Source organism: Gymnogyps californianus, chromosome 10 (genome assembly GCF_018139145.2).
Source record: "Gymnogyps californianus isolate 813 chromosome 10, ASM1813914v2, whole genome shotgun sequence".
Lineage (NCBI taxonomy): Eukaryota > Metazoa > Chordata > Aves > Accipitriformes > Cathartidae > Gymnogyps > Gymnogyps californianus.
In genome coordinates this window covers 18,915,940-18,932,619 of record NC_059480.1, presented here as the reverse complement: position 1 = coordinate 18,932,619, position 16,680 = coordinate 18,915,940, and the positions used below count along the sequence as shown (strand labels likewise).

General features: G+C 52.0%; 1 protein-coding gene across 3 annotated transcripts in view; it reads right to left on the bottom strand.

Moving 5' to 3' along the window:
* DVL3 (dishevelled segment polarity protein 3) overlaps positions 1 to 13,274 on the bottom strand; it is a 31,519-nt gene extending 18,245 nt beyond the window's left edge. For all 3 annotated transcript variants that reach the window (XM_050902160.1, XM_050902161.1, XM_050902162.1), the window contains exon 1: positions 13,084 to 13,274. In XM_050902160.1, the coding sequence (XP_050758117.1) occupies positions 13,084 to 13,250 (167 nt within the window). In that variant the 5' untranslated portion in view covers positions 13,251 to 13,274. The remainder of the gene's footprint in view (positions 1 to 13,083) is intronic.
* Between the last annotated feature and the right edge of the window lie 3,406 nt (positions 13,275 to 16,680).

Below are 16,680 nucleotides of genomic sequence, written 5' to 3'. Positions count from 1 at the left end.
AAAGGGCTCCAAGGGCTGCTGGGGGGACGGTGTGATGTTAGCACATACACAGCAGCCAAGGGAGAGGGCCATGAAGGCTCTGCATGCACCGTGAGGAGGGTAGGACCAGGCCTTCCTTTTCTGGCCCTCAGCTGAGGGACGCCAAGTCAGTCCTGCTTTTTCTTAATAGCAAGCGAGGCTCCTGCCAAGAAAGCGCTGCTGCTGTGGAATGTGCTGGGCCAGCAGTACAGCTCATTCCTGGAAAAGCATCAACTCAGTGGGAGAGCAAGGAGAGGAGAAGAGGGGGAAAACGGGAAGAGGGGGAGGGTGGGAAACAAAGTCTGAAAGCTTGGACTTCCACACCTGGAGAAGCAGGGAGCTGCCACAGAGCAGTCTGCTCGCCAGCACCCCCTTGTCCTGGGCTGCCAGCACAGCAGCCCTGCCCAGCACCAGCCCTCTGCTCTTGGAGCATCTTTCTGCCGGCCAGCCACCTCCAGAGCAGGTCTGGGAAGGCACAGACCAAGGTCTGTAGGGAGGAGGAGTGAGGTTCGTTTCCCCCATCACGTTAACAATTAATTTGTATTTAATGACAGATCTCTACCAGGAGATGACAACGCAGCCTCCACACGTGTCCTGCCCTCAAGACACTGACCAGCTCACATTACTCTCTCCTAGCACAAACAACTTTGCAAGAGTCTCCCAAGGAAACCAGCCCAACCTCCTACCCAGTGGGAAGGGGCCTTGAAGCATAACAGGCTCTAGATGACTGCACCTACTCTTTGCATCCAGCTGGGCTACCATCAGCAACATCTCTGCTAACTGGGTCTATAAGACATACAGAGAACCCCTATAAAACCAACAGGGAGTTAATAAAGCTCAAAACTAAGTTCCACCACAAAACATTTGCCAAAGACAATGAGGACGACTCACGCAAAGAAGAGCCTTTCAGAGTCACAACAGCTGCATGGTGGCAAAGAAAGAACTTTGTTCCCGATCCCAGGCTATTGCAGCACTCTGGAAAAAAGGGCAAACAGTGATACTACGTCCCTCTGGTCCTAAAATGCAGGAGGCAGACAACAGCATGAGGGGTCTGAATGCTCATAAGAACCATTTCTGACCATCACTAGGACAGGGACACATGTTGTTCTTCTTCCTCACCTTTGGGCCCTGGATAATTTTTGGCACAATCTGAAATACTCACTTCACTCTCAAGAAATTGTCAGCAAGCCAGGAAGAACTTGGAGGAAACCACTGGTTTAAACGATCAGCTCCTACATAGGTCTACTAGTAGACAAAACCAAAGGTAGAGGAAGGCTAGCTGTTTCACCAGGTCTCCTGCTTTTGATGGTGTCACTGCAGGGGATGGTACAAGAAATTCCCTGTACAGAGAGACAGCAAATAGAGCACATTTTAGTAGCCTTTTATATACTTAATTTATTTCAGCTAATACCAGTCATCTTCACCAAACTCCTTTCAAGACGTAGGGCCAAGCCCTTGAACAATACAACGAGCAATCTTCTACCAAGCATCCTTTACCAGGCCAGCCAAGCTTTCCCTCCAGCCACCACCCAGCAAACAAGCAAACACTGTTCAACTGCTGGAATAAAGAGACAAGAAAGATGCTCCAGTCCTAACCAAATTAAGTATGTGCTGGTACACGACTCACTCAACTAGAGGTCCAGAAAGTGGATGAGAGCCATAAAGCAGGAGCCAATCAATTACTGTAAATTAAAAGGAATCTGATTAGCCAAGAAGCAGGGAAAATGTGAGCTGTCTCCACCATGCTGCTGGTTTACTCTCAGCAATGAAAATACTCACTTCTTTTTCCTTCCTTTATGAAAGCCCTGGCCCACAGGACTCCTCCTGACACCTGATGGGATGTTCCACTGAACAAAGCAATATCTAGGCAGTCAGGAGACCATCACCTGCCTAGGACTCCTCCAAAGGAGTGTCAGAGATTTACTGAAACAAGGCACAGGCCACGGTCTCAGTCTGGAAGGAAGGCGTTTTCTGCAAGCAGCCAGGCTTTTCTGTTTCAGCAGCCCAGCTATAAGCGATGACTGGCATTAGTCTGTAGTCTGCGTGAGGTGCCACGTACAGAACTCAGTTCAGATCCTGCTGGGACTCGCCTCTACACGAGGGATCAGCAGCCTTTTCAACAAGAGGGTAAGTTTTCCCACAGTTTAGAAGAGGACGGTGCTTTGGATTACCACAGCAACATACTCCACCTCTGCAGGACCAAGTCCAACTCAGAGCTGCTGCTTTTCTTTGACACTGTGAACTCCCAGGCCTGACCCTGTCGCATACTATTCAAAACCTTTCCACCTGCCATCTCTGACAACTGCACCAAAGGCTGGGTAACGGTCAGTGACCTCCAGAAGTCACCATCACATGTGACGTGAAATGTTTCTCTTGTGGAGGGTCTCAAAACCACAGCTGCCAACTCCCAGGTCCTTCAAGGATGGAGAAGAGCAGTGGAAGGCAGCACAACCTGTCTACAGTCTGTAAATATCCCATGAGCTCGGTAACTGTGTTGAACTGGTCACTCTACACATTAACTATTCCCAATGGCAGCCCAGAAAGACTCATCACACATTATTACTGCAATAGGGCCTGATTTTGAGCTTCCTAATTATCTGTGATACTGACATCAAATTCCCATGAAGCATCTCTCCTTTAGTCACACGTGAAGTCACCACAAACACTTTGTGCCAGCCCCATGTGTTGACCGACAAGGAGCTCACCTTGTCCCTGCAGATAACATGGCCAGACACAGCCTCCACCTCAAGTCTACACATCTCACTACAAGGGAGACCATGTGTGCCATGCAGCTATTACCAAAGCACAGGTACCAACTGCACCAAAGGTAACATTGTATGAAGGCACCAAAAGATTTTCAAAGTGTCCCACACTGGTAATATTAAAAAAAAAAAATTTCACTCTGGAAGGAAAATCCATCTCACATGAGCCCCTTCAGGGCCTAAAGATGCATTTACTAGCTCCGGGTCTAAGACAACTGGGAGGTCTGCCATAAAGGACTCAGCTGTGCAGCTAGATCCATTAAAATCCACCCTTTTCAGAGCTATAAAAGCCAGTCAGAACAAATTCAAATGAACGCAGTGCAATGGCAAGACTTCCTGCATTAAGCCCCTATATGGACTTCCAGTAGAGCACAGCCTCAGCTGAGCCCACAGGCAAGTCTCTCTGCAAATGGCACTAAAATACTGGTTGAGCTAGGCAGGGCTGAATGAACTGGGACAGCTCGTTAGCCATATGCAAACAGAAGTATGGAGTTTGCATACCCATCACAGCTTCTGAAAAAAGGTTCAATTTGAGAAGCTGCTGCACCCTGAGGCCAACCCAGCTAACAGCCGTCAGCACAGCAGCAGCCTTCTCCCTGCCCCTGCCCTGCTAATCACGTCAGGCCACAAAGCCAGGTTTGTCACCGCACTTCTGACACTGCTCTGGTTGTCAACAACAGCGGCATGGCACAGTGCAGTGTACAGAGGACAACCTATTTGCTCGCAGATGGTGAGACACAAAAGGACCATGAATCTCAAGCAGGTCAGAGTAGGTCAGAGCAATGCTGAGGGAAAAAGTTGAAGCCCAGCAAGTGGGCAGGCTAATGTGCTAGCACCAGCTTCCCCACTGTGATAATCCATGTGGAGCCAGAGATCCCAAAACACAGACTCCTCTGGCAGGCTCTCAGTGTCCTCAGAACCAGCCTGTACATGGCAGGAGCTGCCAGCCATCAGAAAACAAGGAAAAGCCCATAGCCTCTGTTACCCAGACCCTGAATTCCCAGCCTATCACAGAGACAGCTGCCAGCGATCAGAGGGGCCACGTAGCAAATAAATTCCTCTCCAAACCCTAGGGGCAGGTCAAAAACCAGCAGAGGAAAGACCTTCCCACGCAGCGGCCAGTGCCAGCTCTCCCAGAAAAGGATCTCTGCTCCAAGTCATGCGAGGAAGCCTTCTCCCCTTCAGCTCACGTCTTCAGCCAGGACCAGAAGGATAGATTCCCACTGCAGCGATTCAGTCACCGCTCACTGTATCTTTTTTTCCTCCAGTTCTCGCGAGAGGGCAAATTTTAGCCAACAAGACACACAGACAGATGCCCCAGTGAGGGGATAACCAACACAGAGGACTTAGCGGAGCACGGTACCCAAATGCTGCTTCTGCTGCCTTCAATAGCTAGCTGTGACTGGAAAAACAATGCCTCTGGCACATCTCCTTTAATAAATAACTGATACAACAACCACAAGAGTCCCAACCCTCCACTGTGATACAGGATTACACAGCACAGGAAGGTCAGCACCAGGCATCTCTGCCTGCCAAAGCCTCCAGAGAATTCCAGCCCATTCCTGGACAGGCTCAATATTAGTGCTACAGCAGTAACAACACAGTGATGGAAACAAGTGAAACCAAGAGCTTCAGAGCAGGGGCTCAGGGAGATACTAATACTTCAGCTCTGCAAGCCAACGCAGTCCTTGGAGACAGTGATATTCACGGCCCAAGAGCTCACATACTCTCCTAAGCCCACCATGGCATTACATAGATAAGCACACGGACAAAGCAAAGTCACAGAGATTAGACTAATTCCCAGATCTATACCTTACTTCAACATCTTCCAAAAAGCCTTCACAAAAGGATTTGGTCCAAAAATTTCCAACGGCAACCACCGGCAGGATTAAGTTTTACTTAACTTGCCAGCTGCTGCCTAACAAGCCAGCACCACCGGCACAAACGGTAACACAGCCACGTGGTGCCACATCCCCGTTCTGGAAAACCACCATCCATCCAGCACAGGTCAGAAGGGCAGGCTCCAAATAACAAACAAGGGATGGAGACAGGAGGAAATCAATAGGCAACACCAAAAACACACAGCCCTGACTGCTGCCTCATCAGATGTGCAGCACGATGCAAAGCTGGTGTGACAACATGAAGGCAATTTCCTGCAGGCGCAGTCTCTGCTGTGTTCTGCAAGCCCAGCTCTCCTTCATGGGCTTTTACACAGATCAAATATCCTAAACCACAACACTGTTATATCTATTTGGATGCAGTCAAGGGTGGAGGAGTAGCACTTCATTACAGCAGATACCCTCAGCTCAGAACAGTTCAGCAACTGCTGTGCAGACATGCAAGAGGCTTCCCACCACTTTAAGTACCATTAGCTCAAAAAGGACTTGAGGAATTTTAACTACACCTCTACATATACAGCCTTCAAGTCTAGATGGAGGGCCTTATGCCCATGCTGGGAGAGGACCGAAGTCAAACACATCTGTGCAGCAGAAAAGCTGCGGGGGAAACCAGATTTTCTTTCCTTATACTCACAGCACCCTTCTTCTCTGAGCATCCCCAAACACATGGTGGTGGGTAACTACCTCCACCTTCAAGAGTTCAGGCCACAAGGCTGCAGACCCAGATGTCTCTCCCTGCTGGGAGACCAGGTGGGAAAATCACAGGTGAAGGAGGCCAGGAGCATGCTGGAGAAGAGGGACTTACTGAAGGCTCAGTGCTCCGAGCACACAGGCTGTGGGCTCATGGGCCGTCTGCCTCCATCCCTACAAGCCAACATCTTCCTTCTCAGAGTCCATTATGAAATGCTGCCTCCCCAGCTGCCCGTCCTGCTTTCACCATAGCTGCGTAGGAAGGAACATCACTCCTCACACCACCACCCAGAAGATCCAGTACCCACTCTGCAGGTGAGCCAAAGTCTGGGATTTGGGAACAGCCAAGTTCTAGATGAAACTCTCAAAAGTTGTATTTCAGCAGGAACCAGAAGACTGAGCAGTGGGGCCACCACTATTATCCCATAACAACAAACAATGCTCAGGTCATGACCCAGATTATGGTGGTTTATGAGCCATTTTTAACGGTGTTTGGCCTTGACCTCAGAGGCTGAACCACGTTGGAACACAGCTGCACCACAGTCAGTCAGGGTGCACAGATTTACTTCATGGTAATTTCTTAGACATCGAGGTAGGTTTTTGCTCTGTGCAGGAATTTGGAGGACCAGAGTCTTCCAGATGATTTCAAAACACAGAACTGCATCAAAACAGCTGTGTTCTCATGGATGGGCAAAGGTTTCTTGACCTTTCTTTCTCTTTTTTCCCAGAGATGACAGGAGAGGCTTAAAATTAAGAAACATTCCCATTGAGAAACATTCCCATCAAAAACATAATTGAAAACAATACCTCTCCAAGAAAAACGCTGGCTTCAACATAACACCATATTTTGGGAGAAAATACATTCAGTCAAAAAAAAATTCTGACCAGCTCTAGCTGCAAACAAGTTCAATAGCTGTTGTAAAGCTTCATTGTTTGCATAGTACAGACAAGGCCTTAGGGAAATTGGTCTGCAGCCCGATTTGGCTAACTTGGCTTTCCGAACACCACCCCTGGGCAAAGAAACCAGGCTATGACTGCCATCCAATGTGGCCTTCGGAGCACAGCTCCAACCACAACAGAGAAAGCTGGACACCTACGGAGTCAGTAATAGCTGGGTCTGAACAGCAGGACACACACTGCCAGGCGCAGACAATACAACCCAGGGAAGGAGCGAATACCATCAACTAACCCTCTCCATCTGCACCCCAGCCCTGGCACTGCTGCGGCCGCCCACCACCACCACCACGACACTTGGAAACAGCCTCCAGCAGCAGCTACAGCCAGGATCAGCTCCAGTGTCAACGGGCCACCCCCCAGCACGGGCAGCATTACAGGAACTTCCCACCACAAGCGCAGACAGTGGTTAGCAGCTCTCTGCCAAATCCTCAGCAGCCCAGGAGACAGAGGCACAGGCTGCAGTAACCTACACGCAAAATGTCCAAAAAATAACCTCCAGTGGACCCTAGCTAACCGGGGCAGCACATCTCATGTAAGCAGGCAGGGAACCATGCATCCTACAGAGTGGGGAGCACGAGAGATGGGGTGCTGTGGCCTCTCACGTGGCTAAGTGCTGCCCTCTGCACAGATAGAACAGGGACTAGCCAGAAGATGAAGAAAAGTGACAGCCACCTCACAGCCAGGCCTATGCCGTCACTCGGACAGAAGCACCACAAAGCATGTGAGCATGCAAGGGAGTCACATGCAGTTTTGGAGGCCCTTTTGCTCACAGACCTCTTTACCAACTCTCCCTGCATGAAATCCACGCTCACATGGAAGCACTCTCCACCAGGGGCATGGGACAGGCAAAGGTCGTCTGCAGACAGCAGAGTTTCCAATTCAAAATTTAAAAAATAAAGTTCCAAAAATCAAAATAAAACAACTCTCCCAACTCACGCTACAAAGAGCTGGCAGGAAAGGCAGGGGCACCATGCCAGTGGCTCACCACTGCTTAGGGACTGACACTGCTTATTAAGTTTAGGATCCCTTCCCCGGCTCCGAACACTTCCAGCCAGAAGGACAGCCACTGCTGGCATCAATTTCAAAAAGACCCTGCAATAAAAATAAATCACTCAGCCTTTCAGTGAGCGTCAACGCATTTCCCCATGCACATATGCAGGAGATGAGGTCGCCAAATACCAATGGCATCTGACCCCTGCACTGGGAATTCCAGCAGCGCCCGCTTTGTTCTGCCTCCAGAGTGTTGCCCTAATCACTGCCTCGTACCCGGCTTTGGAGAGCAGGTGATAATTAAGCAGGTCTGGATTAGATACTGGGCTAGTGATTAGTTAGATACTGATTTTCACTTGACAGTTGAGACCTAGGAATCACTCACCACAGCTCTGAAGTTAAAATTGGAATCGAGATCTGCAAGAGGGAGAAACCAGCAGCGGTGGGAGGAGCAGCAGCATCCCACCACTGTACCTCGAATCGCTGGTGTCCTCCCAGCAATGCAGAACAAGTAGGTGAGATGGGGAGGGAGAGATGGTCCCCTTGCAGAAGAAGCGGGCCTTTCTGCTTTCCAGCCTGGAAGAGGAGAGGTGGCCAAGTGAAGTGGAGATAAGCAAAATGATCGCCCAAGGGCTTTCTCCACACGCAGAAGAAATTCAAACTTTCAGGCACTCCAGAATTTATTGAAAGACGAGACAGAACTTCAGGCCGGGTGTTAAGGACTTACCTGGATGCACAAATTGCACTCATTTAACTGAAACTGCTTTGAAAAGTTTAAGTTAAACTTTAGCATGCCCCTGTGGGAATACCTTTTGATTGACAGAAAATGAGCAGCATCAATTACAAGCAAAAAATGAGTCAAAAGAAACCATATTTCAATTGATATAAGAATATCCTCACAGTTCTACCAGTCACCTGGCCAGATGAAAAGTCAAACCTGTAGTTCAGCTGGGACAAATATGCACGCAACCTGGCTGGCGAGAAGATCCATGCTGCCCAGAGACAGGTACATTTCTCACAATGGACTTGGGCAGGAGGCAACACTTTACACATCACCGAAGCCCACGTCCCAGCAAACTACAAACTACCACAGACCATCAGCATGGTTGTTCCCTTCCCAACTGCACAGGTCCCCAGGAGAATTTACAGTACTGTTCTTGCAGCACCTGGAACTGAGAGCTCTGTCATGCTAAGATTCACACGAATGTTTGCCCAAGAAGCTCGCAGTGTCAAGTGGACAAGGCAAGGCACAGGAGCACTGTTAGAATTTCCATTTTACAGATCAGGAACAAAAAAGACAGAAATTTAAAAGTCTGTTCAAAACCCCATGCGGGTGGCTTGATGGAGAACATGGATCTCACAAGTGGTCACAGGACTGCACTGATCTAAGGCTCTCTCCTGCTGACCAGCACACAGATCTTACCTGTAAAATGTTGAATAAAAAGACTCAAGCTGTAGAAACAAAAAACCCTTTCTTCTCTAATGAGGGCAAGGTTAGCAGGCTAAGGGTAGTTCCACATTTCACAGCGAGGCACATCCACACAAAGTATCTCAGGTCCAAGAAGAGTGTACTACATCTATGCGCTGCCATACTTTCCCCACCAGTCTGCTCAGCTCCTCCACATGTCTCCAGTTCTGGGATTAGCAATACACAAAGCCAACAAGGGCACAAATACCTGCACTCTGCGTCAGTGCTCGGCACCACCGGGCTCAGGCTGGATTCTCTGTTTGTGGCTGTAGCCCACTACATGCTGGGTAGAGCAGGCAATGAAACCCTGCAGCCTTCTTGCTGCTCACAGCTCCTCTCCCCATGATAGAGTGCATGAAATCTCATTTTTCCTCCTTCCCACCTAGAGGTGACACCATTCTGGGGTCTTCTTAATTTGTGGCTGAGCGCTCTGACTAGGATTAGCTCCTGGCATAGCCCGACAACTCCACAGCTACCCAGGGGAGCCTCAGTTCACATTTCCAAGGAGATGTAAACACTGAAGCTGCTCCATCACCGCCCTGATTCTCAAACAAATATTAACAAGATAAACAAAAGAATGAAAAATCCCACACACCAAGACCGCGGCTGTAATACTGCCTTGGGGATGGGGTGAGCTGAAGGGAATGCCAGGCTGGAGATCCACAGCCTGGAAAGAGGAGGAAGAGGGAGAAACAGATTCAGCCTGGGCAACAGAGGTGAGAGGCAACGTTGGACCGCATCTTGCTCCAGCTGACCTTGGAAGGTGTGATGCCTCCACTCCCAACAAGAGATGAGAGGAGAACTTAGTCTTATGCCACAGGGATCCTGCAAAAGGTCCAACCGCTGACAAAAAGCATTTGGAGCCATTGGATCTGCAGGTCTCCTCCTCATTGATCAGCTGCCATAAGGCCATCCACTGTTAATAGCTTGTCTCTTTCACGAAGGGGCTTTACCCTGGGTACTACTTCTGGACACTGCCCAACTGACAAAAACGAACCCAGCTCAGAAACTGTCAGCACAAGCCAGGCCATCCCCCATGCTGGGCAGAGGGCATCTTGAGGGAAGGGGCCGAGAGGGATACACGGGTGAGAGTGCAACGCCGTTCCTGGGCACAAAGCTTCTGAATACAGCCATCGTTAATCTCCTAGTTTTCACTAGAAGTAATTGCCCATGCATTTACAGTCAAGCAGCTGACGTGCCTCCTGCCCTTCCATCCCTGTCTTTCCCTGCAGACCAATGGCTTGCTCTCTCCTGGACACCAATTACGAGGGATCACGAAATATTTTGGTTGGACTCTATGATCTTAAACGTCTTTCCCAACCTAAATAATTCTACGATTCTATGATTCTATTTCAAGTGGTGCCTGGGGCTCCAGGGCTTCACAGAGACAAGGCTGCAGCTGGACTGCTCTGGCTGTTCCCGCCCGTGCTCCAGCCAACCACCAGCACGTTCTTCAGCTCTCTGGAAAGGAGCAAAGACAGCTTTCCTGATGGGGCATCCGTGGCGGCACCACGAGAGGCTTTCTCCCCTCTGTTCCACACAAGGCCTTGCTATGTGCTGCTCCAACTGTGCAACTCATCACGCAGGACTTTGCCAAGGAACAGGCTGCCCACACGCAGCCTCCGATCCCTCTCAGCTGCACCTTCCCTCTCAGAGAGGTTCACTCTTCCCAGAAGAATTAGCTGAATTGGTCCCAAGAAAAATCTCATCCCATGCATTTCTGACGCAACTAAACTCGCTGCGTCTTCCTGAGTGATTTTCCCCTCTCCCTGCTAGCATCCACAACAACTCCCTATGCTGCTTTATCGTTGAGTTTCATTAATCTACCATCTGCCTCCTCTTGTGGAGCCTTAAAGAAACAGAGGAGGATGAAAAGGCACAGCACAGAACTTTGCTGCCACCAGACCCCTCTTCCCAACGCGAGACGCTGCTATTTATTACTAAACTTTGTTTACAGTTACGCAGACACTCTCCCACCCACATGGCAATGTTTCATTCAAGACAAGTTTGAATTCACTTCAAGAACAACATTTCAAAGGATCCCAAAGCATTTGTTTACAAACAGCATGCACGGAGAATTTGCTTCTCCCACCAATGAACATGGTCCCCTCCGAGACGGGGAGAGGCAGCTGTTTCGTAGCACCCAACGCTACTCAACAGCTGAGGGACAGGAAACGATCTGCAGACAACTGATATTGCTGAGGAAATTTATGGAAAATGAGGGCTGGAGACTTCTATTTGCCTGGAGAGAACGGGGAAGCTTCTAAGGACTGAAGCTCTCCACTGGGTCAGGAGGAATTTAGGGAGGCAAAGCATCCCAGACTGTGGTCAAAGGAGTGACTCCAAATTTCAAGCCTCATCTGAAAGCTGGCACCTCCCAAGCTAACGGGAACCTGGGCACTGGGATAATTTGGCTGCAGAGGGGAGAGCACCCCCTGCCGAGGCAGCCACACCGATCTCCATCCAAGCCCCGAACAGGCCCAGCCCTGTTCAACGTAGGGTACGAGCCAAGATCACAGCCTAGGGAGGTATTTGGTGCAGTAAGACACTAGGAAGACTATAAAACTGAAAGCTTTTTGCAGTCCCAGCCTCCTTTGCTTTTTGCAGTCACAAGACCTCCTGTAAACACTATATCTTCAGAGGGGGAAAAATCCAGAGGAAGGAGGATCATGCAACTCTTTCAAATACCAGAGTGCTAGGAATGGTAAAGGGTCACACATTGTGGAAGTCAAGAGAAGCTACGTTCCCAGGATGGAAATGGAGGTCCTCAAAAAGGCTAGAGGAGAGTCAGATGTAGGAAGACTCTGGACAAAACAGAGTGGGGACAACGGGTCTTCCAGAGAGTTGGCTTCATGTGGTACTTGCTCCCCAGAACAGCCACCAACTTTACGAAAGCAGGAGACAGCAGGGGCTCCCCAGAAGATTACTCAGTACAACCATCCAAACAAGGGACAGAATATACCTCCTCACCTCCAAACAGCCACACGTGATGGAAGGAACCAAAGGATATCACAAAAGATGAAAAAGGTGAAAAGGGTATCACAAAAGATGAAAATACTGGTGTTGGAAGAGAGCTGCCCTGCAGCAGACAGGATGCGAGGCAGGGCTGCACCCCTCTTCTATACAGACCCATCCCAGAGATCGAGCACGGAACATCTTACATTGAGGATGGGACATGTATGTGGGCACTGTAGGTCTTGTACACACCCCTTGCTCAGAGACGGGCAGCACGTGGAGAGCTCTCACTCCTTCTCCATGGAGGCAGGGGAGGAGAAAGCTGGTCCCCTTTACCTATTCTTCCCAAAGATGAGATGCGGAGGACAAAGCTGCCAAAATGGATGGCCCTCCCCAAAATGGATGGTAGGAGAACAAAGCTGTCCCCACATCCACTCCCTGGGAAGGGCTGATGGAGGGGGCACTGCCCCCACACCCTCTTGGTGGAGGGAACAAGGGGGACCCTCCCCAGGAAGGCACAGTGGGAGATGCCCAGGTCCTTTAGACGGGGAACGACAATCCCAAGTAGGATACACAGGGGGATGCCAGCCCTATACACCCCCGAGGTGGGCTGCACTGGGAGATACTCTCTCATGCAAGGTGCTGCCCAAACATTGTGAGCATGGGGAGCGGGTGATCCTCAGATGGGACGACGGTCTCCTCCGAGGTGTCTCTAGCAGACATGGGGGTGCAACCCTAGAGAAGGTGCATGGAGAATGCCACCAGCTCCCCCACAGAGGAGTCAGCATGGAGCAGCTTCCCCCAGAGCTAACGGGAGAAGGGGAGAATGGGGGAAGGGAGGATGGGGGGCTGTCCCCAGAGAAGGTGCATGGGGGGTATCACCACCAGCCCCCCCCAGGTGAAGTAACTGGGGGTGCACGTGCCCCTGGATGAGGTGCACGCGAGGGGGTGTCCCCCCAGCCAGAGCACAAGGGGGGCACCATCCCCGCCCCCCTCCAAGGCAAGGCTGTAGGGGTGGAGGATGGATGTGGGTCCCCCTCCCCAGACTGAGCAGGAGAGGGGCCGCCAGTCCCGAAGGGCACCACCCCACCCCCGGGGGTCCCAGCCCCGCTGCACCGGGGGGACCCTCACCGGGCGGAGGGGGGAGCCAGCCCCAGCCCCCGGCAGTGTGCGGGGCGGGTGTCCGCAGCCAGGCCCACGCAGCCCGCCCCCCACGCGGGGCCCCCCACAGCTCCCCAGGGAGGCCCACGGGAGCCCGCCCCCCACGCGGGGACACGGAGGACTTCCCACCCCCCCCCCACCACCGCCACGGCGGTCGGCGGGCCGGGCCCGGGTCCGCGCTCACCCGAAGTCGTCGTCCATGGACTTGAAGTAGAACTTGTAGTTGGGGCGGTTGAGGAGGCCCTTGAAGTCGCCGAGGGTGACGCGCTCGGCCGGGATCGGCAGCTTCACCAGGTACGGCGTCTCCTGCTCGTCCAGGTGGTAAATGATCTTCGTCTCGGCCGCCGCCATGGCGCCCCTGCCCGGCCGCCAGGCCTCCGCCGCCGCCTCCTCTTCCTTCTCCTCCGCCCCCGGCCCGGCGCGGCCCGCGACCCCCGGCCGCCGCCTCAGCCTCGGCCCCCGCCCGGCCCGGCCCCGGCCCCGGCCCCCGCCCGGCCCGGCTGCGGCCTCCACGCGCCCGGTCCCCCGCGCCCCTTGTTCTCCGGGTCCCAGCGCCGCCCGGCTCCAGAGCGCAAGCTCGGGCTCCGGCGGCTCCTCCCCCGCCCGCCCGCCCGCCCGCCGCCCCGGCTCCGCCGGAACCGGAACCGGCGCCCCGCGGGGGCCGCGCCGCGGACCGAGACCGAGCCGGAGCCCGCACCCGGACCGGTGCCCCAGCCGGCAGCCCGGGGCGGGCCTGCACCCGGAGCCGGTGCCCCGGGATGGACCGGGGCTCAGCGGGCACCGCGTGAGGGGCACGGTCCAGCACATCCTCGACCCGGACCCCTGCCCCCATCCAGGCCCGCACCCTGCCCCCAAGCTACATCCCGCACTGATAGGAGACCCCCCCTCCAGCTGGAACTGACCCCCATCAGCCCCTGACCGCCACCCGCACCCATCCACCCCTCTCCCCAGGGCCATACATCCACCGCTGCTCCTGCTGCACCCCATTTGGGTGCATGCCCGCCTGGGACTGCACCCCTCATCACCTCCCTGGCCATGCACAGCCCCACCGCCTGTGGATGGGTTTGGATTTTTACTTTACATCCACGTCCCCTTATATACAGCCTAGTACTCTCCCTGCACCCACATTCCCAATCCTAGCTGGCATGCACCCATATACCCACCCCTCCCAGGCTCCTCACCCCCACTCAGCTTTCATCCCCTCTTACACCCGCTGATGCTGCTTCACACACATGGTCATTCCTGTGCCACATGTGCTCCTGCGTCCCGCAACCTCCACTGCTTCTCATTTACACACCCCAGGCCGCCCCTTCCATCTCTGCAGCCCTGGTCCTTTTTCACACACCTCCCAGCCTTCCCCACGCTCCTCATACAACTACATGTCCCTCGAGTACAGCTTACTGAACATGAGGCATATCCTGCTCTACCCTGTCCTCCCACGTCCAGACCCCTTTGAACTCCCCATACTCCGTCTCTGACGGCCACCCCACACACAGAGGGACTCTGCTGCACAAGAGGAGCACAGTACCTCCCACCCCAATTCCTCTTCAGCTGTGCTTACCTCCAAACCTCTTGTCACCATCCAACAACCATCCCTGATACTCAGGCACTGGACACCGCAGCGTCTGCTCAAGTTCCCCAGCCCCATTTCCTCACCAAGCAGACTCCCCCCTCTGCTCTTCATGAGCATCCTCCTTTCCACATACCATGGCCTCTTCAACGGTGCACATACCAGCTCCAACAGCCCCTCGGCTCTGTGATTTCTCCCCCATACTCTCTCTCTCCCAGTCCCTATCACTCTCTTACCTACAGTCATCAGCACTGTGACCCCAGCCCCTAGGACTTGCCTCTGTGCTGCAGCAGTCTTGGGCTGGCTGGCTTCCCCTCTGGACGCCTCACCAGCACCCGAGGGGCGCCGAGGAACCGTCTCCATCAGCAGTTTCCTGGAGCTGTGGCTGAGAGCAAAGCTGGGGTGGACAGAGCTTGGGGAACACCCACCACCAGGAAGGGCAAGAACCGCCTTGCACCGTCCTGGATTAGAAGGAACAAATGCAGAGGAAGAACCACACCGTGGGCCTGCATGGGGCATGAGACGAGATCACCAGCCCTCAGCGCCAGACTCACCTGCTATAGGAAGAGGAGCCAGAGAGATCTTATAGGGAACAGAGCCAAGCTCCTCAGGCTGGCAGGCAGGCGTGAGCTAAACAGACTCCTCATGCATGAAAGAGTCCTGTAGGCGTTGCTAGCAATTATCTGGGCAGCACTGCTAGACTGGGTGAAGAATCTGACATTAAATTAAAAAAAAAAAAAAAAAAAAAAAAATCGAGGGAAGACCTCAGGTAAGCAGAAGTTGTACAAGGTGTGAGGCTCTCCCATGTTTCCACATCAGCTCTTGGAAGATTGTCACTTCCTCATGCTCGGAGCTCTGTGGTAAAAGCCAGCATACCTGGAAAGAAGAATCCAGGTCAGGAATGGAAAAGTTTAGTTTAAGTTGCTTCTTATTGTGTCAACCCTCACAGCTAATCTTAAAGTCCTTTTGCAACACCTCCCTGCCCCAAAAGCTGGGCCCATGTGAAAGAATTATGGTGTTCCTCCCGACAGGGCCACTCTCTTGCCCACCTCCCAGTACAGTTGTGGATGTACCTTGGAGCCTGTACTGTATGCGTTAGATACCTTTGTTACCAAAAGGGCAATTTTCTGAAGTGCTGAGCTCCCAAGGGAGCACACACAGCCCAGAGGAGGGGTGCCACACACCCCCAGGGTGGCAGTAGATGAAATCTCATTTTTACAGCTGCCTTTTCTTTTAAAACGGGCCAAGTGATTGAACAGACTCAATCGACAGATTGATTTAACTGCTTGCAGAGATCTTGTGAAGTATGGCTCACTCTTACTGAACAGAGGTGAAGAACACAGAGCCAAAGAAATTAGCAGTAGGGGATTGTGCTCAGCACTCGAGGTCCACAAGGAAGAGTTTCTGAACAGCCTGTTGGCCTATGTCTACATTTAAGAATTGCAGCATTGATAGCATTGCTGCTTCTTACAGAGTAAACAGGCTCCAGGCATTTTAGTGCATCTCGGAACAGCCCAAAGCAGAGGTGGAAGTATTCGAGTTCCATCACTTACACCTTTAAGCAACACAAAACTATTCTCTTTTTCCAAAAGGCGCACTATTGTTAACTGAAGTTATGGGTTTGATACAGGAACACCAGGTGACAGTCATCCATCCATCCATCCATGTCAGATGGGAAGTCAGACAAGTTGACTACTACGGCCTTAGAAAAAAAATAAAAATACTTACTGCTTACATTGCTCAAAAAGATGGATAGCAACGATTGTGCAATCAAGGTTGCTCTCAAAGGCATTTCTAGTCTTCCAACCAAATATAAATCTTGATTGAAAGCAACAGAAAGCATCAAGCCCACCCTATACTTAAGCAATGCTATTAATGGTCCTTTAAAAAGTATACACTTACCTGCCCATAAGGATGCTGCACCATGCTAGAACTGCACCTTTATCAAGTGTCCTACTTTGTCTCCTTTTTGCTACTCTGTTCTCAGCACCTGTAAAACCACCCCCCGAGGCCTGAAGGATAACGATATTTGCCCATAGAGCAGCATTCTCACCTTGGATCTTAACCCCTGGGTAAGAAAGCAGCTCACACCATGAAGAAGTTGGCTACTATGGAGCAAAAGAGGAAAGAACGTGGAAAAAACAAAAGTGGAATTGTTACTTGGCACAAAGAATCAAGAGCCTCTGGCAAAACCGAGCCATTTACAGAACT